We start from the raw sequence: 26,124 nt of genomic DNA on the forward strand, positions 1-26,124 counted from the left end.
AGTGATAGCTGTTTTAGTTCTGTAGCTGATTGTGTGACATTATGATGCATTCACATGGCATGCTTTGCGATGTTAGGTGGATTTCCTGATGTAAACACTTGACATTATATTTATTAATTTGCAGGGATTTTTTTTTTGGAGAAAATCAAATGTCCTGATGGGAAGTGATGGGTGAAATCAAAAAGCACACTTGTTACCAGATTTTATATTTGTTAGTAAGTACTAATATGTTTTACCTGCCTGATCGAGGGGGAATAACCGTCACAGTTTGCCCACAGTACGAGCGATTGCATTTCCAGAGAGATGACAGCTGCCCGAGGTGATGCCGACATGAAAAACTACACATCAACATGACATCTATTATCTATATTTCACACTTTTCACTGTTACTGTCAGCTGTGTCTGTGGATGTGATTATTAATAAATGGAAGTCGAAATATTCCAGGCATGACTGTCTTCGACTTCACTATCATAATTAAGAATATACTAAATTAAATAAAGCGGCCCCACATTATAATCTCTGATGAGTAAACTTTATTGATGCCTTTGGAGAAACTGCTTTTACAGTTTTCCCTTCATCCTATATTTCTAGCTCCTTCTCCTTCTGCATGTGTCTCTATCTCTCTTCTCCCTCTCTCATTCCCTCCATAACTTAATTCTGCAGGTGTTTCAACCAACACATCCTCATACCAAAAGCTTTGAGTCTTGCATTTTGGCCCTTGCCGTCTCTTTTTTGAGACGAGAGGGTGGAGCTGAAGAGGAGCAAAGGGTGGATGTGGCTGAGAACCCGCTCACCTATACCAGAAATCTGACCGCACTCCAGGTATGTCAATCAAACCAGACACGCCCCCAAACATAACCCAGTTTGAGGCCTCATAATAAAAAAAAGAAGGAGTATATTTAGCGAATGAGACCTTAATGACTTGTGGAAAATATGTACTGACTTAGTATATAATGACAGACATTTGTAGCCGGCACCTAGTGGCCCTCAGTGGTAATACACTTTAAAGGCCTTCTACATTGGCTCCACTATTCAGACCTGGGGCCTACATCCATTTTTTTTTATACAGTCTATAATCCCAAAATAACATCTATAAGCGTTTTAAGCGCCCTCTTTAGGACCAACATGTCCTCACCTCTTAATGACAGAAAAAGGTCATTTGACCAACATGTTCAGCGAACAATAATACACTAGTGATTAACACTTTTGCTAAAGTTAAGGCACCAAAAGTTCTTGGTTAAATTGACAAAAAAAAAAATCAGGTTTTGGTTTAAAATTACTACATTTGTTACTTAAGTTACATTTACGTGATGCCCATTAAAAGTCTATTAAATACATTCCAAATCCATTAAATAAGTCAACATTGACATTTGGTTTCACACGGGACATGAACAGTGGTCTCCTGGGTTAAAGTCTTCCCCTGACCTACATCCCAACATGGACTTTGTCACTCTTTATAATGCATCACTTGACGAGCTCCATTGCTGCCATCATGATAACTACGACCACTAGAGGTCACAATAAATGTAATCATCTTGTTTTAACACCTTTCAGCAATCAATCAGTGCTGTCGTTTTCAGTATGAGAACGGGCTCATTTTCACCTCAACTTATTCGTCCCTTAAATAACTCATATTCGCCTCCTGTGTGTGTGTGTGTGTGTGTGTGTGTGTGTGTGTGTGTGTGTGTGTGTGTGTGTGTGTGTGTGTGTGTGTGTGTTGTTTGTTAGATCAATGTCATTCTTTCTGCAGGTTCAAATGTCTTTGTTTGCTGCAACAGCACTTTGTTTTTCTTATTGATTTGTTGATCCATCTGGAGGAACCCTCAGCAGCAGTGAGTGTGTGTGTGTGTGTGTGTGTGTGTGTGTGTGTGTGTGTGTGTGTGTGTGTGTTTGTTTGTGTTACCTGGGGTCCGAGCTTCTTGTCAGGTTTGTTGTTGGGTCGTGCTCCTCGTTTCTTTTGGGAGTTCTGCAAGAGAAACACACACAGAGATTCTCATTAGTGAGACGTGACACCACATTGACTGTGAGCTGTTTCAATACAATGAAGGAATTCAGTCAGAAACAAATAGGAGAGAGCAAAGAGACGACCTGCAGCGGAAAAGAAAAGTGGAATTTAAAGTTGTGCAAAAACAAATACACACCTGACATTTCCACTTTTGTCAACCAATTCATTTTTTTGGTAGGCTATATTTTTTTCATGTCTATTTTTACAGACACTGGAGGCTAAAACAATTTTTTTACACCTCAAAAATGTCTTAATTTTTAATTTAAACCTTTAAAACCAACACGTCATTGTGTTTTCATGGACTGACTCGGGAGACATCCATCACAAGTGGTTGAAAATGTCACAAAGCGTAATTGACCACAAACCAGCCTGTGAGCTCACCTTCATCACATCTGAGCAGAGCCATAAACCCATCTCAGCTTCTGCAGACATCAAACTATAATGATATCTGGGAGGTTTTTCACACATTACGTCTGGCAAACAGGTCATCAAATTATTAAATCTTTTTGAGTGCAGGCAATTTTTCAGTTTTTCCGGATTTTGAAGTCCACACTAAGGAATTGCAGGTTTCCCTAGACGTGTGAATCTTGACAGCCCTCACTAGTTTATACCTCTTTAAAGGAAGAGGTTGACATTTTGGGAAAGACCCTTATTCACTTTCTTGAGGAGAGCTAGACAAGATAATCAATACCACTTTCAAGTCAGTATAATGGATATGACACTGCAGCCAGGAGACTAATATCCCAGTTTAAAATGAAGAATAGGAAAGGTGAAAACAGCTTCCCTCGGCAAACCTGCCTGCCGGCACCTCTACAGCTAACTAACAACCTCATTACTGTATATTTCCTGCTAAAGCCGAACAAACACTGAGGTGTAAAAATGACAAGCTGTGTGAGGTTATGAGCAGGAATCTTGGTGACTTCCTATAAGCTCAGATAACCATCTGAGTCTTATGACTATTGACACACCTCATCTGGAGCAAACAGCCTATTTCCCAAAAGTACACCTGTACACAAGCTGCTTATTTTTGTTATGATGATCCCTTCAGCAAATATATTTAAACTGCTTACATCCTCAATGTTTCCATGTCTGTTCACCATGGCTGTCATTAACAAGTAATATCATGAACTGGTCTTCTTGTTCATCTGTGTTTGATGAGCTCATAAGTATTTTCACAGCATAATATCCGGAGTATATTTGTTGGTAGAGACTCTATTGAATTCAATATTGAATTGGATAAAATGTTACATGTGCAGCAGGAGATGTGACACCTTAAATACACCACGGAAACAGACAGACAGGTCTGTCCCTCATTCCACAGCCATAACACGGAGACAAAAAAAAGATTCAGTCACTATTTCATACAGCAGATTTTCTCTACCTCTAGAGCCGAGCCCAGGATGTCATTGCTGTGGTGATGTTGATCATTCCCATGGTGGTTTTAATCACCGTGGCAACACTGATAAGAGCGTGGAGTTACAGTGCAGCTGTGAGGTGGAGGTACAAGTGTGAGAACACACACACACACACACACACACACACACACACACACACACACACACACACACACACACACACACCATCATCCTCTGTTCATCTAACTATCGGCCTCGTGCATTAGACCCTCATAAATCATCATCTTTCCTTCTCTTTAGAGCCAGGACCAATCATCTCACACACACACACACACACACACACACACACACACGCACACGCACACGCACACGCACACGCACACACAGACGCTGCGGTGCAAGTAGCTTAGCTCATCTGGCTCAGTCCGTTTCCATGGAAACAAGCTACTCTCTGCAATGAACCACTGACAACAAAAGAAAGAATTGGAGGGATGGATGGAAGAAAGAGGTGAGAAAGGCCGACATTGGACATTTTTTTTTACATTTAAAATGTAAAACGGTTTCCTCAAAATGTAAATTTAACATGTTTGAAGCATCATCAAGCACTGAGGAATGGTCTGAATAATCCCTCTTGTGTCCAACTGTAATGCAGTGCAGCATCAGCATTAAAAGTATTTGCTTGTTTGTCACATTTTTCTTTCTTTGTCACTCTTCCCTTCACACACCTTCACCTCTGTGAACCCCATCATCCTCTCTGCCCAACCATTCTTCCTCTCATCCCCCTCATCACTCTTTACATTATTCCCCAACCTTTTCATTTTTCATCTCTCTCTCCTCCCCCTGTCCCAGTATCCTTACCCACTCTAAGACCAGTTTATCAGCATGCAAACAGTCAATGAGTGGCTCTAAACTCGCTGATCAATAGGCCTGTCTGATAATGGAACCATTGATCGAGGCTGGAGGTTGAACAGATGTCGGAACTGTCGGATCAGGCTTTCAGATGAGCAGCGTTCGGTTGCAGAGGGGGGAGGTTAAAATGGGAATCTGACCTCTTGACTTTGAATATCACACATCGTTTCATTTGCACGAGGGTTTTTTTTGACTCGCCAGCAGGAGGAAAAGTTTCCTATTGGTACAAGTTGAAAAGTTGAGTTGAAAATATGGGAAGTGATGTAAAAACACCTCCGAAGATTTAGAAGAAGACAAAACTGATGTGCAAGCAAAAAGGTCATATTTACCCATCCAGCAGACTCGATTGACACTCAGCTGTCTGAACCTCCACTGACGTGCTCTGACTGAGACGTTACATAATATAAAATACAGTTTAAACTGGCAACTAGACACCTGAACACCCTGAACCACAAAATGCTGACACAGTTTGTCAGACGCTTTCTTAACCTGGCACCCATCAGCCTGAATGTGTCCGGGTTGCCTCGTATTATAGGTAACATCCGCTGGCGAAGAATTCAGTTTGACAGCTGAAGTGGGGAACCACTGCTTGAATTTGGTAAAAAAAAAAAAAAAAGGTTTGAAGGATGATGTTTTTAGCTAAACTTTTTATTTTACGTTTACTGTTATTTAACACTGAGACTGAGCAGAGTTCACTCACACCTCTCCTCTGTCCTCCTGCCTCCCACTCATCCTATTTATCAAATCAAAGCACGCATCAGATCCTTTATCACTTCTCATACTACTCGAATACGGCGCCCTGTCCTCATTGTTCCTCTTGCTCGTCTCGCAGGCACCCACCACTATCCATAGACTGTATACAAAAGTGGACGTAGCTTCCAGATCTAAAATGTGAGAACAATAATGAAGTACCTTAAAGTGTAATACCACTGAGGGCTGCTAGGGGTTGGCTCTAAAAAGGCCCTGGCTCCACAGACTCCCATTCAACTTTTCTCATGAAATACAAAGTCATTAAATTTTTTCCTGTTATCTTTCACTAAAGTCCCTCCCTCTTATTAGTGTTCTGGTGGTCCATCTGAAAATAATCCAGTCATTATTTCGATATTATGCCTCAAAAGGTGGTGTTTTTGGGGGCGTTTCTGTTTGATTGACAGGCCTGTGTTGCAGTCAGTTTTCCGCTTATGGGTGGGGCGTAGTGTCCTCTGGTTCCCATCAGATTGAATCAGATTCTCCGTTTGTGAGTCGTTTCTCTAAATTCTCTAAAAGACCTGCTTTTCTAGTTCAATTCTATTCCTCGGAAGCTAGAATAGAAATGTGAACTCCTCTTTCTCACTTTTTCAAAAGCGTGCTTGGAAACGTTCATGACTTTTTAATGTAAAGGCGCACACACACAGCGACCGGAGCCTGGTTCTCCTGTTTCTGAGCCCGCAGGTCTCCAGTTACACTGCAGATAAGATAACACGCTGACTTCCATGTTATCTGTTAACATATTCAACAGCTTCTCCACCACTCCTCCAGCTGCAGCATTTCAGGATTTCTTTCACAATAAACCACACTGCTGATTCTATACAGCAGTGATGCTGATGGACAGGGAGATGGATTGGTTGGGGTAAACAGAGGTAGAGAGGATGACAAAGGCAGGGAGAGGTAGAAAAAGAGACAAAAGTGACTGGCTGACTGAACCGGTGGATGGAGGGAAACGGATCAGCACAGAGGGACGGAGGAAGAGACGGTTAGTGACAGAGAGACAAACAACAATGACGGCAGAGTGAAAGACAGATATGTTGTCATTCCTCCGTCATGGATGAGGAGTCACAGCGGTGTGTGTGAACCGTCCTCCTTCCCATCCAATCTGATCTGCGGCTCAACCAACCGTGACACACCGAGCTACAGAGCAGACCGTGATCAAACACCCCGACAGGCCTGATGAAAGGAGGAGAGTTAGTGGAAAATGTTGCTGTGGCGGCGAAAGATAGGACGGGGAAATCGAAGACGTATGATGCAACTAAACAAAACCAAAAACTGTTGCAATGATTTGACCTCTGCAAAGGTTATAAAACTGCAAACATGGCGTCAATGAGGATTAAATACTCTGAAAACAATGATGTAACTTAGAATGATGCCTTTATTCTAAGTAAGGACAGTAGTAGGTATTATTAAAAAATTGACAAAATATGAAAATACAACTAAACAAACAACTAAAAACAGACTAAGAGGGAAGTAAAACTGTCCTAATACGACCAGAGACAAAATATGAAACCCACAGCTGTAAATACTTTTGATGAAAATATTCAAAACTGCATAATTGAGATGTTACTGGAGCCAAGTAGGTGGGTAACAGCCTGTAGCGAAAAAAACAAACGCTTTTTTCTTTTTTTTTCAGTGATGAGGTTTTCTGAAGAAATAGGTTTTAACAGTCTAGTCAGGTTACGGCCTGTCACGCAGGTTAACTGACAGAAGATGCGACTGCTCCCAGAGAATGAGAGCTAAAGAGAGAAGAAGCGGCACAGAAATCAGATTTGCTTTCGGTGTACAGACTCACCTGAATCAACCAAGCGTGAAACCCTGAGAGGAACACAGCCGAGAGGAAAAGACTTCTAGTTTGAAATGGACTGTAAGGTCATGTTTCGAAGTGCTCTAGTAGCTCCCTTTTTCTCACCTTTATAAGCGGAAGGATACTTTTTGTGTCTTCTATGGATTTGATTTGATTTGATTTATTTTGCACAAATTAAAAATGCACAAGATTTTGCAAAATAAAAAAAAATAAGTGCAGTGCAGGGAGAGGCAAAAAAACCCAGTGGGCTTATTTGAAGCCTCCACTCGATAATGTTACAAATTTACAGTCATAGAAAAATACAACGTTTACATAATAATATCCCCACATTAAATACATGGAAACAACAGAATATAGGTTACAACAATCACAGCAAAAACAATAAAGTCAATATAAAAGCAAAAAGATATGAGTATGGTGATGGATGAGAGTGTGTATATGTTGCAGTTACGAAACAGAAGTTAAATGATTTTTTTTTTTAGCACCTTATCAAGCATTTAATAGAGGAACAGATTTTTGTCAGATGGGTGAGGCCATTTCATAATTTGGTATCCCTGTATTGAAAATTGACCTCTGCAGGTGAGAGATTTAGATGGATGAAGATACTTGACGGGTAGAGTAAGAGTGAACCTGTGAATTTGCTTTAAAGTAAGTCTTAAAACTGTTTGGGAATATTTCCTTCATTTGAGTATATTTTATAAATAAAAATAACATTTGAAAAACATTTATATCATAAATGGTAAGAATCTGTAGTTTCTGAAATAGAAGGAGAGATGAACTATGTGAATCTGATTGGGTTGCAATCCTAACAAAACGTTTTTGGAGGATCAAGATTTAATTGAGGATTGTAGGAAAAGTGCTTGCCCAAACTATGTTACAATATGAGGGATACGGATATATTAGATTATAACATTGTGAAGACAGTTTGTGGTGACTAGATGATTAACCTTCTTTATTATACCAATGGATTTATAAATGTCTTTGCTAACCCAGTTTGTATGATCTCTCCAATTCAAATTCTCATCAACAAGGATTCCCAAAAATCTTGCTGACGACACTCAAGGCATCTCCACAGACTGTATTATAATTTTAGATGAATTAAAATTCATCTAAACATCTCAACATTTTGTTACTATTTATTTTACAATTTTTAACCATAACCTGCCTCTAGTGAGGGTTGCACAGGTGATATGATTTTTTTACCAATGAAGATGACAACATTGTATTTTTTAATATTCAAAGATAGGTTTATTTAATATAAACCATGTAGTGTAGGCAGTTAAACCAACATTAGCATCCTTAATCAGTGAACTGAAATTTGAATAAGAGAGAACTAGGGTTGTGTCATCGGCAAATATTATTGGAGAAAGGATATTTGAGACATTCGACAGATCATTACTGTAGATTAAGCTGCGTTTCATTGTTTAGGGTTTTAAACTGAGTTTCCTATAAGGTAAAAGCCAGTTTGGACATTTCAGCAGGACACATGGCTGCTGTAGGGATCGGACTTGTGACCTGGGTTTCAAATTCACATCTGGCAGGTACTGAAGGCTGTTAAAGGACTTGTTCAACATTTTGTTACTATTTCTTTTACAATTTTTAACCATAACCTGCCTCTAGTGAGGGTTGCACAGGTGAGCACAGGTTTTACTGCAGGTCTCTGTACTGACACAGTGCTACCAGATCACAAAGATGTCAGCAAGCAACTTCCACTAAAAAACAAAAAGTGGCTCAATTCTGTTTGTGGACAAATTGAATGAGGATGTTGTTTTAGTAACTGTATTCTCTTATTTTATACGTCTTTAATTTTACTTTCTCCTTTAAAGCACTTTGAGCTGTACAATATAGTGTATTAGTAGCCATAAAGGATGGACGGCAGATACCGCTCACTGAATCTGCTCAATGTCATAATAAGACGTTACAGCATTTACTGAACTGTGCCATTATACGTACATTTGGTCACCTAGACACACAGCAGGGAAGGTTTACTTGGTTTTTAGTCCTTAAATTGACAAACTGTGGAGATGGTCTGCTGTGTGTTGGCAGGAGTTTCCAGCTGGGCAGATGTTGCTTTAACACAGATGATGCTGGGTAATTAATTGGCTATTAAGGGTGCTGCTGCAGAGGCTTTTCAACAGAATCAATCCTCTTAGAACTTTCAGAGGGAAAGTAAACAAGCAAATTTCCCCAAATGGTTGAACTACTCCTATAGTACCTGCCTGAAAACTCACCCACTGTGTTGGCTGGTGTATTTTCAAGATCATTATGTCATTTTTAGCACAGGTAACAACTTTTTGTGACATTTAAAGCTTTTGTTTGTTTCACAGCTCCTAATATGTGTGAATGGAACAGTTAGTGTGTGAGCCAGCTGTGGCCTTTTGCTTTGCAATAACTCCAGCATTGACAATTGTGTTTTCCCGGGAATAGAAACACCACAGTTTAAGCTCCGTTGTCAATACAAGAACCACAGATTATTCTGAAGAAAGTAGCATTGTATTCTCAAAGGTCGGTAACAAAGTACTCTCTTGCTTACGTGGCTTTTTTTTTTTTGGTGTCATTTTAGAAAATATTGGAGTCGGGAGAAAAAGTATTTAAAGTCGCTGAAATACTACAGCAAATAATTTCCTCTGAGGGCAGAAATGAGATCACATTGTTTGGATATTGACTGAAAGAGTGTCTTTTTAGGTGTACACATGGAAAATGTGCGGATTTCTGGCAAGAAAATTGATTTATTTGAAGTGTTCGATGCCATAGACACACACACACACACACACACACACACACACACACACACACACACACACACACACACACACACACACACACACACACACACACACACACACACACACCACACACACTGTCTCTCTCTTGCAGGCAGGAGATCAGTCTCAGCATGAAAGAACAGGACATTCATGTCTCATCATCACCACCAAATGCTCTGGAACAAAGATTCACCACTACGCAGCGCACAATGGGTTGCATAACAAGAGTGTGTGTCTGAGTGGGTCTGTGTATGTCTGTGTATGTCTGTGTGTGTGTCTGTGTGTCTGTGTCTGTGTGTGTGTGTGTGTGTGTGTGTGTGTGTGTGTGTGTGTGTGTGTGTGTGTGTGTGTGTGTGTGTGTGTGAGAGAGAGATAAGACTGGGTGGTAGTAGAGAGAAATAGAAGAGTGACAAGGGGAGAGAAGGAGATAATTAGACAGCACTGTCCCTCATGATGCAGCTAGCAAAGCAAATCAGAGCAGCAGAATAAGCATCCACAAATCAATAAATGAGCTCATTAACGAGGATGGAAAGGTACTAAATCTTGTTTCTTTTATCTCTCTGTTTAGGGAAGATAATAAGCAGCCTGCATTAATACAGAGATTTTTTTTTTTTTTTGTTCAAATCTTGTCATTTGCTGGATTCAACACTCTTGCAACGTCTCTTACAATTGTAAAAAAAACAACAAAAAAAAACACAAATGTGTGCTTGTAACATTGTAAACAGATCCTAACATCCTATTTATTCTTAGTCACACTTGATAACTGCTTTGACTTAATTCCTTGGATGCAAATGTAGGGTTAAGCAGGTCTCCCCGGTTGTCTGCGGGCAGAGCAAAGCAGCTCGGAGCACAACGGAGCAGAGCAGATAAGACGAGAAGCAACAGCAGCATTTTCCCCTAAAATCCCCAGTCTGCTCGGCTCATTACGACACACTCACACTGTTTCCACACTCTGCGGCGTCTCTCGCACTTTAACACACATTTTGTGAAAACACTATGACACCCTGCTCGTGCTGAATTGGGACATAATCAGCCTGCTTGCTGTCACACGCCTCAAGCATAAAGCCCCTTTGTCTGCCGCGTTGTTGTCCTCAAGCCTGGACTGAAGCCCGGAAATGAAATAAATCTCAGCATTTTTCTTACACTTAGACCATGATGGAGGTTTTATATGTTTTAATAAACAAAAACACGCTTAACATCAGCAAAACCATTCCGCAAACAATGGTACTGTTTTTAAATTTTTTTTATTTATTTTAATATTTTTCATTCACAGGCTTTTTAACTGGGTCTGCTATTTAAGAAATGAATGAAAGATTAATGAAAGACAACAGCTGGCTAAAACAGAAGAAAAAATATATTTCAAAAATGAAAAACTGTGGGCATCTAAAAATGCTTCACACCGTAGAAATATTGTTTTCATTAAAGGCATAAAACCTTTCACTGATTGAATTGGAGCACCTGTGCAGTCCCTCCAGGAAATTGCGATCACAATAATGAACACAAATTCAAACATTTGCGGGAGCTTGCAAATTTGCTAATTTCCAGCGATTTATTCTCAAAAAATGTCGTCAACAAAGACTATGCTGAAAGCATTACAGCATAAAGTAGTCTTTCCAAACAAAACTTGCTTTATTGACAAAAGAACTCCTCATTTATTGCAAGGCGCTGCTCCCTCTCCTCTCACCATCAAAACAAACTGCATGCTAGCTAACCGTACAAAACGGAAGTGACTGAGTTTGTGGGAAATCTAGTTTTACAATGGGAATAAGGAATATATTAAAAAATGGTTTTATAGACACTTGCGGAGAAGTGTGTTAGACACCTCCCGTTTTTGCATAGAGTAGGCCAATGTGTTGAAATAATCATTTTGACTTATTCGTTCAATCACTAGATGCTAAAATAAAGTACAGAGAAGGGATATGAAGTCAACAAACTGACTCAGCAATGTTATCTACAAAGTTATTTCAATTTAAAGTTTATAAGCAAGCACCGATGAGGTAGTAATTATATGAGCGCTAGTAAGACTGGAGATGCAAAACCTCTAGTACTTAATTAGGTAATGGCCTGTTGGATTTTTTTTTGTTTGTTTTTATGAATTTAACTTTCAATTTGCAACGATTGTTGTTTTCTTTATCTTTCAAAAGTTGAATATATTTTCATGAGGACGACAGTGATACTCCACCAGTAAAGTGTTTCAAGGAACACTACAGGACAGGACTGATCCACAAAAGCAAAACAGATCATCGCGACCTCCCAAACAACGAAAGAACACCATAAAAACGGAGAAGGGAAAAATATCAGTGGAGTGTTTAGGGCTGATTGAATTTTCCAAAACCATTAAAGTGTTCGGCTCATTACACCCCAAGACACCCGGGTCCCATGACGGCAAATAACCTGTGCCTAATATGATTTAAACTGTCGTTCTTTCTGCATGATGACACAAAACGGCCTTAATCGAAAAAAGGTCCTGAGAAAAACATCTCGAAACAAACATCTGTAACACTGCAGCTTTTTAATTTATTTATTGGTTGACGTCAGTTTGGACTTTCTGGTCAAACGTAAAACAAAGCTCCCTTTCTCTCGCTTACACACAAGCACTCACAGTTACTGTGTCCCATCTCTGCTTGTACACAGTTATCTCCTGTGTTCACAAGGAAGGCGTGAAGATGATGAAGAAGAAGAAGAAGAAGAAGAGCTGGAAATGAGGAAGAGAAACATCAGCCCTTACATGAGGAGAGAAAACTGAAGCTGATGAATGAACAACCTAAAAGCGACTTCATCATGCGCAGACACAGAGGTACATGGAGGAGGAGCAGACATGCTGACCGAAAAATATGAATCTACCCGTTTCTCTGCGGTGCCTCTGGTTGTCTGGGAGATAAGGTCACGACCCCGGCTGACTGACACAAATGATACAAATCAGGTGTTTGTTGTTTTTCCCCATGGTGTCTAGCAGACATAAAAACCAGTGATGCTCAGAAGCCATGTTGTTCGTATTGATTACGTTCAGGTCAATAAAGTCTTGTGCACAAATATAGAATTTACAGTGTATTTATTATTAGTTCCAGGACACCTTCTGAAGCTTCTTATTTATTTTCCTGCTGCGATTGTTGCTTGATTGATTCTAATGCTGCAAATATTACTCTATCGAACAATATTCATCCGCTTGTCTGTGAATTTTGTTGATTAGAAACACTGGCATTGAAAGGAGCCAGTCCAATTCACAGTTTATTTTCTTGGTGTTTAGAAAACAAAGGAAATTCATGGCAGCAAATCAACCCAAAGGTTATGATTTGTACATGCAATTGATGTTTTATGGCCTAAGACAGTATTCTTTATTCCCTCAGTAAATAAAAATGCAGCTTTCTTAATATACTGTGACACTTTTCTTTTCGTTTGTTGCAGTTACCAAGACCAAATGCACATGCCTTTTCACCACCTCTCCTGGATGGGGCTGTCAAACATTGGTGTTAATCAATCGACAGCAGGTTTTAATGAAAATCATATGCTGTGCAATATAAACGATCTAACCCACCTGAAGCCAAGCTGATACGCTCCCATCCGGCTCATATAACACTACAATGTGCAGACCGTCCAGCTGCAGAAGCTCATTTTCTTATTTCCTCTTCTTATTCTAAATATGATTAAATGCACAGCTTTGCAATGTCTTTAAATGTTCCCACCGTATATATATTTTTGTATTTTCAGTTGTGCAAATGAACTCTGATATGATGTAACACAACAGTGATTCAGCTCACATCCTCTTGTGTGTATCAGTGGAGCTAAGGCCAATAGAGTGAACGGTCATTTAGCATTGCATTAGCATTGCATTAGCACAGCAACAAAGAGCTGCAAGACTGATATATGATGGATTTGATACTCTGCATGCAACACCAGACTGTACTGAAAAAAAACAAAAAAGAGCAGACTCCTTCTTTCCTGTTTACTTTGGCTCTTCACAGACAAACCCACACACACACACTCTGAAATATGCAAACAAAGGATCAAGAATCAGGGAAGACCAGGATGCAAGGGGAGGAAGAGGGGGATGAGGAGGAGGAGGAGGAGTGTTGGAAGAGGGGGAGGAGGAGGAAGAATGGATCAATTTAAAAAAAAAAAAAAAAAAAGGAAAGGAGGAGCAGAGGATGGAGGATTTGTAGTTCTTTGTTACCAGAAGCACTGCTCAGTTCCAGCCACTTCTGTTAGAGAAAAGCTTGAGTGTATATCTGCCAATGTGTGTGCGTGTGTGAGTGTGTGTGTGTGTGTGTGTGTGTGTGTGTGTGTGTGTGTCTCCAGACACACTGCTTATTAAGGCAATGTGTTAGTAGGTGACCTTGCGCAAATGAACACCCTTCAAATGAATGCTTTGTATTGCTCTGAATAATTAATATGTGAGCGGTGTGTGTTTTGTGTGTTTAGCTGCAACATGGCTGTGCATGATACATATTCACCAAATGTTTGTGTGTGTTGAAGGATTTGTGTGTTTTTATGAGTGCGCCTGGCGTTGTTGGAAGCTGAACAGAGCTACGTCTGCAAGAACTGTAAGAGGAAGACAGGGGTGTGTGTGTGTGTGTGTGTGTGTGTGTGTGTGTGTGTGTGTGTGTGTGTGTGTGTGTGTGTGTGTGTGTGTATCAGACATCAAACCTCAACACCAAATGCCTCGCTCACCTCCTTCCTGTCATTTGTCCTCAGGGTCCTATTGCCCCACATCTTTCATTAAAAGGTTAATGGTCTAATTTCATGTACAAGGCAGCTAATTTCTGTTTGGCTGCAGCAGGTTTATTTCTGTTATCATCTTTTTCTTCTGTGTGTAAGTGCAACTTCTCCCTCTGCAATACTGAGACAGCTTTCCGTATGTTCTGAATGATATTTGATGAGTAAATACCTGAATATGAAGAATCTGTTGTATCAACAAAAACATAAAGGCTGCAAAGGCTCATGGGATGTAAAATGGATTGAGTTGGGGCAGATTGCAGTGATAGAAAAGATGTGGTTGTTTTTTTTTTTATATACTTGGCGATACCAAACCGTAATAGAAAATTTCAGCAATTTCTTTTTGGGATTAGTTTTTACTTTTGGTACAAAGTGTCAACGGTGAGGTCTGAAGTAAACACGAAACTGAGACAGACACATCACACTTTAATATTTGATTGTCTGACCTCCTCGAGCAAGCAAAGGATGCAGCATCCATTTACATCCTCCGTCCACCCCCCTCCCAACCAATGCCTCAGCAACCACCGACCATAATGTGTTGCCGTGGCGACGGCATTTGCAGCCTGTCGCCACTGCACCCCGTTGGCAACACATTAATGGAAAGACAGAGAGAGGAAAAGGAGGGGAGAAGTAAATGAGGAGAGGATGGAGGGAAGGATGAATGATAAGAGGGTCAGAGGTGAAGAGGAGGAGGGAAGGTGAGAAAAAAAAAAAAAAAAAAACGATGGAAGAAGAGAAAAGGAAAAGGAGGAGGACAGGAAGGAAGGTGATTTGAAGCAAATCAAAAAGAAAGAAGGTACAGGAAGCCCAGACCCTTACAGTGCTCTAAACACAAGGCAGACTCACCTCTTTAAATCCACAAACAAATCATGACTAATGACCACAGCTCCTTCAGCTGCCTGTCTCCTCTCGTCCTTCTTTATTTATTCTTATTTAGTAAGATCTTTCTTAATGAAATCATTTACAGGCCTCGTCTGAGTGCAATCAAGTGAACTCAATTTACATAAACCTCATCAACAGCAAACAGCATATTGTCACTGTATATCATATGTGTGTATCACAGCTGTGGCCTGATGCTGGGCTGTAAACAGCGGGCCTGATAGAAGCAAAGACTTCTGGGAAATTACTAAATTATCGCTCCAAAGCATTTCAGTGCATCCTCATGCAAAATTTACAGGTTTAATAACATGTTAATGTTTGATATTTCTCACTAAACTGTAAACTCTGTAACTACAATCAAAGTATAAGGGAAATAACATAAAATAATAAGGATCTTATTGCAGGCTGTAAAATATTTCCCACCTACACTTCCTTTTCTTTTACAAATTTTTCTTCCAGTTCTTTCCTCTTTGCAGAGAGAAAACACAATATTCCTTTGTGCATATTTGTAAATAATGATGGTAGTTTGAATGCAGGGCAATGTGGAACGAGCATAAACATGATTTAGTGTTTAATATCACTGCATATGTTGTCGACATGGAAAACCTCTTCCCCCTCTGGTGCTGCATATTACCATTTTTGTAAATATGAGCTGAGCAAAAAGTCTCCAAAGATGATTCATGGGTTTTTTTAGTCTACATTTCTCAGTAACTGAGAAATATTGGCTGAAGGTTTTTGAAATATTTTTGGGGAAAAAAATATGTTCACAACAACAATGTATCTTCATCAGTGTCACATATTAAGGTGTTGCTCGTTGGATTTTGGAGGTTTTACCAAGTGATTGCAAGTAAATGAGTGAAGATTAATGGGTTTGGTGTTTGGTATGGCTGCCGTGATGTTTGGAGTAGTTTTTAAGGGTGTAGCCCAGGGGATGTTGGCTGATGGCAAGAAGGATTTTGGGTAGCTGCTTGGGCAATTAAGAGTGGTTATCATGTGTATCATTTTGATTTGGCACTATATGAATAAAAATGAATTGAATTGAATTAAGCTGACATGCATACAGTCATACCAAAAATTACAACACAGGTATATTTTGGAAAGGTTTCAAAACTTAGATAACAAACTAAATTATGTTGGTCCAAATCATGATCTTTTCCTAAACCTAATCAAACTGGGACTGTTTCAAAACATTAACCAAATTTATATTATTGTTAACTTGTTCGACAAATGTTCGGTACGCCTGTCGCTGGTACATTCTAATGGACAAATTACTTATTGTGTCGTTTAGGTGTGAGGATGTGTTGGCCCGACAGAAGCCATATAAAACACTCGTATATGTTGTTTTGGAGTAAGTGTAAGGTGACCTCGTGTTGTATTTTTGCTCATGAAATGTAAACTTTTCCTCATACTGAGTCCACAACAACACATCACAACCAGTGATTTCGAGCCACATTATCGAGCCCAACAAAAGGCTAATGGCACAGATCAGACGGCCTGCTGGCCTCCATCCGATGGGAGCTCTTATTTGCTGCTGATAAAGGATTTAGCCTCCACGAGTTAAACCGTGACTGTAGTCTCTGTCTTAAAACCAGTTCATTCCCTCCTTCACACTTTTACAAAATAGATGGTGTAGAAAAACACTAGCTTTTAATATTCATATTGTACTGCACAATATGCAGCAATTAATTTTTGATTAGAGTGGCATTAAAAGAGAAGATAGAAATTTAACCAACACTTCAGTGCTCCAGTGAATAAATAAACTTTTAAAAACAGATTGTCTTTTGTCAAAGTGAGACACTGAGGACTGTGCAATTTTAATTCAATTTAAGAAACTGTCTTTTCTTTGCTACTGATTCTGCCAGAAGATTTTAATAAACATTGCCATTAGGAACTTAAACAAAAGTGTACCTGCATTAGTGCAATTACAGTATATATCAATGAGTTATCTGTTGTAATGAAATGAACTTCATCTGCCTTCCAGGCAAACGGATTCCAATATTATATATATATATATAGAGATATATATATCTCTATATCTATATAGATATATATCTCTATATATATATAGAGAGAGAGATATATATAGATATATATATATATCTATATATATCTGAACCATCTAGAATTGACTGGCTCTTTAATATTATGTGTATATTTACCATCTCGCCTGGTCACACAAGGGTTAAACATCATCTTGCCCTCACCCTCCCTTTTTTTTCCTCACTTGCAGGCACCTGAGCTGCCAACGAGTGTCGCCTCACAGGGTCACAGAGAGAAACCATATGTGAACGAGAGCACAAAGACAAACACATACACGAGCTTGTCCACCAACACAGAAGGTCTCCATCTGGTATGTGTGACAGCGCAAACCACAAAACAGTGCCCTTTTTGATCCTATAAATAGAGAGTATCATCTGCAGTTAACACCTCCCTGCTCTCCTGCAGCCGCTCCCTCTGTCTCACTGTACACTTTATGTTTGAGACGAGAAGCGGCATCTAAGCAGGTAAAACCTGAAGTCAACCTTATGCTCATAACATTAGAGCCAGGAGGTCTGGGCTGTGGTGACAAGGAAGGAAGGAAGGAACCAAGAAGCCCCCAATCACGGCTGTCCCTGGTGCAGAAGCAAAACATCTTAATTTTTTTTTAAGAAAAGGCAAAGGACGGACATTAACCATAACTGAATAAAACTCGGCATTTTATTATGTATGCAGCTCTTGACTAGGAGGTAACACATATGCATGTGCAGTAGATACACTCACAAACACACACACACACGCACACACACACACACACACACACACACACACACACACACACACACACACACACACACGCACACACACACACACACACACACACGCATGACCTCCATATGGCCAGTGGCTTCTAGATAAGCGTGCTTCACATCTTTAATTAGTCCGGATGTCTTGTCATGTGCAGTTTCACACGACACACACAAAGTCAAAAGTGATAGCTAGTAGCATATCAGAGTGTACTGTGTGTGTGTGTGTGTGTGTGTGTGTGTGTGTGTGTGTGTGTGTGTGTGTGTGTGTGTGTGTGAGGCTGAAGTGGAGCGTGTATGACAGGTTGACTGGGCTGTCCAGTAATTGGCGACGTGAACTGCATCAATTATGTCTGTGTGTGTGTGTGTGTGTGTGTGTGTGTGTGTGTGTGTGTGTGTGTGTGTGTGTGTGTGTGTGTGTGTGTGTGTGTGTGTGTGTGTGTGTGTGTGCGTGTGCGTGTGTGTGTGTGTGTGGGTGTGTTTGCCTTCTTGTCACATTTAGTTGTGAAAAAAAGTCTGCTGGATAAACGAAACCTGTAAATATCACATTACAGTTACAACAGTGACATCATAGCTCAATGATGACAGATGCGTTAAGTGTCGTGAAATATTAAACACTTGTATAGCCGTGGATGTAACCATTTAAGAGGAAAAATGAAAAATAATGACTGATATTAAATATGCTATTGAACGTGTGGCTCCTTCATATGTAATTTTTTTAGAAACCAACAGGAAACCATTGTGTGTTCCGTGAAAGCAGACTAAGTGAAGCCCTTTGTGCTTTGAATAATAACAGCCGAACAAAGGCCGAGTCTGATGGACATGTCAGGGCTCTGGTGACCTTTAGGCGTGTCTGACAGTTCAAACACAGGAATGGAGACCGAGCACAGGCACCGCACGCGCGCAGGTGATATTAGCATGATTACCAAGAAGGACAAAGCTGCGACTATTAGCGACCTTTGGTGGCTTCTCAATCACTGTTTGCAGCTATTACAAACTTTCACTAAAGAAGGGCAGCATTTACAGGAGTAAATGTAAATTATGGGAAATAAAATAATTACCCTGTACCTGCCAAGTGGGACATGAGAAGCTTCATTTCACTCCCTAATCTAAGTGCTAATCAGACAATTACTGATTATCTTAGTTTAGCATAAAGATTGTAAATAAGGAACAACAGATTGCATGTTATCAAAACATAAAAACACCCATCAACAAGCTCTCTAATGATATTGTTGTCCCCTGGATGTCCAAGAGCGTATTTCTCCGATGGTATTTTTTTAATATTCACAATTTTTTCACAAAGGTTTTTTTTTTTTTTTTTTTAAATATATAAAAAGAAAATAATTATCCTTTCAGTTCTTTTCTTTCTAAGCCACTAAGTCAAATTTGGAGGTAAATGAGATGCACTAACAAGCAAAAGCAACAGGATTCAACGTGCCTCTTGTTTTTAGAAGAATCCTCAAATGGGCACTTATGGCTCCAAAAAAACAAGATGGTGACGGCCAGAATACCAGACTCAAGGCCTCAAAATGTTAGTTCACAAACCAATAAAATTACAATCAATAAATAATAATAATATTTTTTTTTTTTATTTTTTTTTTTTTAAAAGAAGCACAATAAATGTACACACTTAACAATATTGCATATTTGTCAAAGTTACACAAGAGGGAGAACCCAAAGGACACAACCCGAATAAACACCTGAAGGGCAGAAAGACAAAAGACCAAAACCATGACAATACTTTCATACCAGCTCAGGCACATCCCCCTGTAGTGTCAGAAATAAACACATGAACACAAAAGAGAAATTGTGAACACGTCTTGTCTTTCAGCCTCAGTGTTTACTCCCTCCATCTTTCCTCCTATCCTTCCTTCCATCACAGTCCTGTAATCCTGGGCACTCAGCTGCTGTGACAGGAAATCAAACAGAATATGACAGAATGATTGGAGCCTTGACCTCGCTGTCTGAGAAGAACGCCATGCTGTGACCCCACCTTGTCCTCCAATAATGAGTCTGCCTATGGGAGCAACTGCTCAGCATATATACAGGACTTTGTAATGTGAATATATTTTGCATTCAGTAAATTAATTTTAAAGTCAGACCTTCTTCACTCACACTGCATACACTTTTTACTTTTAATGGTACAAGAAAATCTGTCTGATTTACAAGCTTGGTTCTTTTCATTTCATTACTTTTGTCTTTATTAACACATTCAACACACTCTGTTTTAGTAGGATATATTAAAATGAAGGCCCCCCTCCCACACATTATAGTCCTTTTTTTCTTCATGGCCACAATGCTGCTGCCATGATTCAGTTTACCCATTATGATCATTAAAGACCTACTTTAACATATTCTCTGTTGCGCAGAATGCAAAAATGTAGGCTCTTCTCATTCTGCTCAACTTCCCCCAAACTCCAGACAGTGTACCTCAAGAGTAATACACCAAATCACAGACAGAAAGCCTTCATCATTCCTGTGAGAATCATTAATGATGTTTGACATCGTGTGTATAATCACATCACAAACAGGAGTGGAAGTGAGGAGAACAAATGTTCTCCACATGGCGCAGTTTGACCTGGTTTGACCCAGTTCCAGGCTTTTGTGGCCTGATTGTTGTGGCTAAAGTGACTCACACAAATGCTAATGCAGGCACACAAACCAACACAGGCATTCAGATGTTAGAGCTGGGAGTTAAGGGATAAGCTTAATGTGCTTTTAAAAGGCCATCTTATCGACTTGCTGCCCAGCAGAAGTTATTACAAGGGAGTGGGATAGGTTGAGAACAGACAACATCCCCTGTAGCAGATAAGCAACTCTAATTAACAAGATCATCATGGTGCTGTTGTAGTTTTATTGTGTGGCTGTTAATGTCTGCAGAGCAGATTTTCCACATGTGGTAATAAAGTTTAGAGCTGCATGTAGATTTTAAGGGGGAGAAGAAAGGAGAGTGAAGGGAAGGAAAGACAAGAAAAGCGAAAGAGAGTAAGAAAGTGGAAGACTAGGAAAAAAAAAAAAGAAGCAAACATTGTAGAGAATGAGGTCAACTTATGATGTAATTCAAAACTAAAAGTAAGCAAGCTATTAAAACAAACCTATTCTTATGTAGCATAGAAAAAGAGACGTGTGATGCTGCATTGAAATGTAACTCGTGAGCTCTTGGTTAAAACGTTGGAAGCCGTGCGTACTGTATGCTCAGCGTTCAAGTGGTTAAGTCGTAAAAACACTGTTGCTTGGCAACATTGGCGGTGTCTAGAAGTCACAGAGGCTAACAATTTAGCAAGCTAATGGGGGAGGGGGGTAACGTAATTCAGGAAATGCAAAAAGCACAGAGGGAAAAGTCTGGAAGATCAACATGTTCCTCAGACGCAAGTTATTATCTAAGTTATGAAGACAAACTCTACATGAATAAAATTACAATATATTAGCTTAACATTCAACAAAAAATGAACTTCCATGGCCTCTGCTATATCCTTAGACGTCAGCAAACATGTCAAAAATCGTGAACTCTGGGCTTATAGAACATTGAGAATACCACGAGGGGCCGTTTATTTGGACTCTTCTCACGCACACGTGCACACGACCCCATTTGAACGCAGCATGAAACAGCTACGAGTTGGAGGAAGAGCACGGCTGAAAAACAAACACATGGATCTGTCATGTAAAATAACAACTAGTTCTAATGTTGTCAAAGAACAGCGTGTCCAAGTTTTACAGTAAGCAGATGATGAAAACACAATGATCTTTCTACCTTTAAATGAACTACAGGCTCAAGCTTGTACCAGCGGAGGGTTCTTAATCCCACAACCGTGCACTCACTTGTTCCATTTAAAGGCCAGAGAGTGTCTCTCCGTCTCTGTTGCAATAAATTACTCTGGTGAAGCCTCTGGCAGAGATTCAGACCGCGGAAAGGAAAACACACACATCGATATACACACTCACACGAAACCACCTCGTTCTGCTCCACTGCTTCGATCCAATCTGAGCCGGGACCAACTTGGAGGTAGCCATTAATTTTTGACCTCAGTTTGACAGAATAACATGAACACACTTTACTGAGCTCTCTGAAAACTGCAGACGGAATCCCTGCAGTGCTCCGAGGACCTTAAGATAACTCTGGGAGTGAAATTACCACCAAACGCCTGTAAATCTTTACACTAGCTGGCCTGTCCGCACTTAACACCTAATCTAATTTAACAGGCAGCCAACGATACTGCAGACTTCCTATTATGTTCGATAAACCTCAAAAGGCTAATGATTATATAAATATGTGAACCAGAAATCCCCTGATGTCAGGTCTTAAGGTGGTCGAGCCAGATGAAATTTCTTGCTACCCTTAAGAAGGATTATATTTCATTATAAGACGTGGTCAGACAATGAAGTAGTACAGCAAAATTAATCCTGTTTGTGTTCGTAAAAAAATGTATTCAGAGATTTGGTGACTATTTGCAAACTTTGTGTACAACTGCTCCCGAACTAACCGAGCTGCTAACAACTCACGAGAGCCCTCCAAGTTTTTTGCCTTTTTATCTTAATACTGTGCTGTTTACTCCTTATATATGTATTTTATTGTCAGGGTTGTACATCACATGATTCAATAGAGGGTTGAATAACAGGACAATAAGTTTGTTATGTTTCATAACTGTGCACAATTTCTCTTTTGTGAAGCAGTTTATACTCAACAGCAGAAGGTTCAAAATCAGCTGGAGGAGATCCCAGCTAACGCGCTACTACAGGTTCCTCCCTTCTGGACTCAGGCAGTCTGCTTCCTCGAAGGTTAGCATTGACAGGAAGACTGAAAACGTACAGGCCAAACTTCGTCAAAGTTAAACTCAACAGAAAACATTTGTTGAAGAAAATCAGAGGCTTTTCTATCTGGAAGGATTTCACTGCAAAATGTCATCATTTAAAACAGCGTTTATCAGGCTTTTAGGGTTGGTTTTGGTTTTTCAGATCAAAAAATACTTTTCTAATATGGAACAGCAGTCCTCTGACTCATTTCATTATCTTTGCAGTTAATTTGATCTCAGCTAAAACCTTGAAAACGCTGATGATACAAAGAAATGATAATGCTAAATAAATCTTGGTTGAGGCGCAAAATGTTATGTTTGCATATTTGCAAATGCAAATTTGCATAATGCTTGCCGGTCATACCAGCATGTTTTGGTGCTGGTGGATGCAGATCACCAGCATTCCAGCACCAAAACATGCTGGTCACCAGTTTTGCTGGTCTATGCTGGTTCTTCTAGCAGGGCCATCCATCCATCATCTTCCGTTTATCGTGGTCGGGTTGTGGTAGCAGCAGGTCTAGCAAGTCAGCCCAGATTACCTCCTAAACTGTTCCAACAGAGTGATTTCCTTTTTCTTTTGTCATCAGTTTCAGTTATGAGTTTTTGTCACTGTGACACACATTTGTCTCTTCTTTGTTCTGTGGAGTGTAACCCCCACAGAAAGCGTAGCAACTCAATGAGGAACCTACGGCAGTGGGCGTTTAATTGTAGAGTGTTTTGTAATTACGATCACATATGGTTTAAGTCCAGGCTTGTTCTGTTGCCATGGGCGATGTTTGTGCTAATTATGAGAAAGCCTATTTAGAGAGCATCCAGAGCCTATTTTAAAATAAGGCCATCAGAACATTTATAATCAGTCTGATATAATTAAAAGAAGGGTGACTTGTCATTTTTACAACTCCATTTTCTGCACTTTAGCATCAGCATCACAGATGCCTCCTCAGACTGGACTTTCATAGAAATAAGGCTAGGCTGCCTTGGAGGCAGTGAAAGTGCTTCTCTGCAGAAGACTGAGACCAGGTTAATGATCTGTGACAGAGTGAATATTGGCCACTTCACCAGTGATGGTCTGGCCTTGTGCACTGCAGTAATCTCATAATTCCCTCCTATAGTTGTGCTAACAGGAAACCCTGACGACAGAACATTCAGTGAAACATGGTGAGCAGGTGAATCGAGGCATTCACAAGGAGGATGTGTTCTGTTCTGTAGCTGGAGAGGACAAACCTTCAGTATACTGACCTTCACAATAGGACACTTTCAAAGATAGTTTTTTTTTGTTTTTGTTTTTGTTTTACATCCAGGCAATTTCACTTTGCTGGCAAACTGTGATGCTTCAAGAGGGCACTGTTTGAAAATGTATTTTGAAGTCCAGCCCAGAAAACCTACAAGAAGAAGGTGTCAGTAAAGTACATCCAATGAGCTCATGTTTGCTAACCAGAGCCGCTGGTTCTTTATTCTTTACGGTCCAGGTTTCTTGGTTATGCTTCAAAGACAGTTTGTATTTTACCCTTACACAACCAATGGTTTTCAATGTTTTAGATTACTACATACTGTCTTTATTAGTATTTTTGCATTTTAATGTGCAGTTTCTATGAGGCAAAATCTTTTTTTTTTGTTGTTTTTTTTGTTTTTATATAATGGTAGTGGAGTTACCAGTAGGACACTTTTCTCTTCGACTTTTAAGTCAGCATGAAGCTGCTCTGGTTGATCCTGTTTATTGACACTGCAGGAAATTACCAAATCCATGTTTCCTTTCTTTTACAGTGTCAATATTTTGTTGCAACCTTTAGAAGCTTTAAATACAATGTTCTTTTGTTGAGTTAGTATCCAACTCAAAGGACATTTTGCTGTAAAATAGACATGTTCTGGTAAGGACAGAAACTAAATTGATAACTCTGGCAAGTTGGAGCTTAGAGCTCACTGCCTCTTGAACTTGTTGAGAAGCGCTACATATGAGGTGAATCCATTTCCAGACACCAAATGCCATTTATTGTTTACAGAACTCATCCCATAGCTTACTTAAATGGGTCCGGTATATAAACACAGCCAATGCAATCCCACCAATGTACATCTACTTCGTCCTTCAGCAAGGATCCAAACCACGACTGGTCATATGTAATTAATTACAATGAAATAAAGTCGCACCATTCCAAGATACCACAGTCCCTTTACCTGTTAATGAATTATTCTATTGGCTAAATCAATATCAAGTGGTCCTGGTCCCCTGATGAAATTGTGCTCTCTATAATGGTCCACTGGTGTCCTTTACCTTCACACAAAAGGACAAAGATAAATCTCTCTAACTGTAGGATTACAGAGTCACCTACTCCACTGAACATGTCTGTCCCCCACACCTCACACACCCCTCTCTTCATTCTTATATACCATCTTCTGTATTTCAATCACCACATTTCTGCCTCACACTTTCTTCTTCACCCGTATTTGTGTTTCCATACTCATCCCACCTTCATCTCACCTCTCTTCTGCTCTTCATGCTGGCCATGTTTTTCACATATCCTTCATTCTCTTTCCTGAAATCCACTGAATTTTACATCAATACATTCTCAATTTCACTGTCTCTGCTTTTGTGTCTCATTTTATTTTCTGTCTACATCTTCATTCTGCTTTGTGAAGACTCTCATTTTGTTTTAATTCAGCTCAAACATTGGCAAAAAGCATTTGAGTATGGCAACTCAACTGATTCAACACAGCTGTAATGGGTATTAATGGGTAGGAATTAAGGATGCTGTAGCGTAAGTGTTCTAACATTGTTTAAATGATGATAGCTCACATATTCTGTCACATACCAGCTGGTACTGTTTGGATATTTGGTGTTTCATATAATTGCAAATAACTTATTTGCTTTCTTTCTGCCTCGGAGAAGATAATTAAGATGTCATAAAGATGTCTTTTTTTCCCACCATTGTCTCGTTGTGTGAAGCTGAGAATGTTTCATATCGGTTTTCTGTACAAGAATAGCTCCTACTTTTTATTTAGTCCTTGTTAGATCCACCAGATGTCCCAAAAACATGCTGACTTGTGGAAACTAAAATCAGACGCACTGAGAAACAGTCCAACAGTCTTCGAGGTCAGGCTCCTGTTCCTTAACAGTGATGCCACTCATATTTTTATGGTTGCAGAGCCAATTAGCAACTTTTAAAACTTTCAGATGTCAATCAAATCAAAACACTTATTTCTGCAAGAGGTGCACGTTATTGGATGTTTTGCTAATCTCCCACATGCTGATATTTTCCAACTCTTTTGGCTAAGCCAAGTTTTATAAAACATGCCATACTTGTTTTTATGTGACATTTTCTTTCAAACAAACTTGTATAATTCCTCCTATTTAAATAGTTTGGGATAATCCTGA

The 26,124-nt window shown here is 39.7% G+C and overlaps 1 protein-coding gene across 2 annotated transcripts in view; it reads right to left on the reverse strand.

Moving 5' to 3' along the window:
• mtcl2 (microtubule crosslinking factor 2) overlaps positions 1-26,124 on the reverse strand; it is a 112,047-nt gene that overhangs the window by 42,952 nt on the left and 42,971 nt on the right. For both annotated transcript variants that reach the window (XM_069141565.1, XM_069141566.1), the window contains exon 5: positions 1,905-1,967. In XM_069141565.1, coding sequence (XP_068997666.1) covers positions 1,905-1,967 — 63 coding nt within the window. The remainder of the gene's footprint in view (positions 1-1,904; positions 1,968-26,124) is intronic.

The sequence above is a fragment of the Embiotoca jacksoni genome, unplaced genomic scaffold (assembly GCF_022577435.1).
Source record: "Embiotoca jacksoni isolate LCO1_2020_lvr unplaced genomic scaffold, fEmbJac1.0.p SCAF_9, whole genome shotgun sequence".
Lineage (NCBI taxonomy): Eukaryota > Metazoa > Chordata > Actinopteri > Embiotocidae > Embiotoca > Embiotoca jacksoni.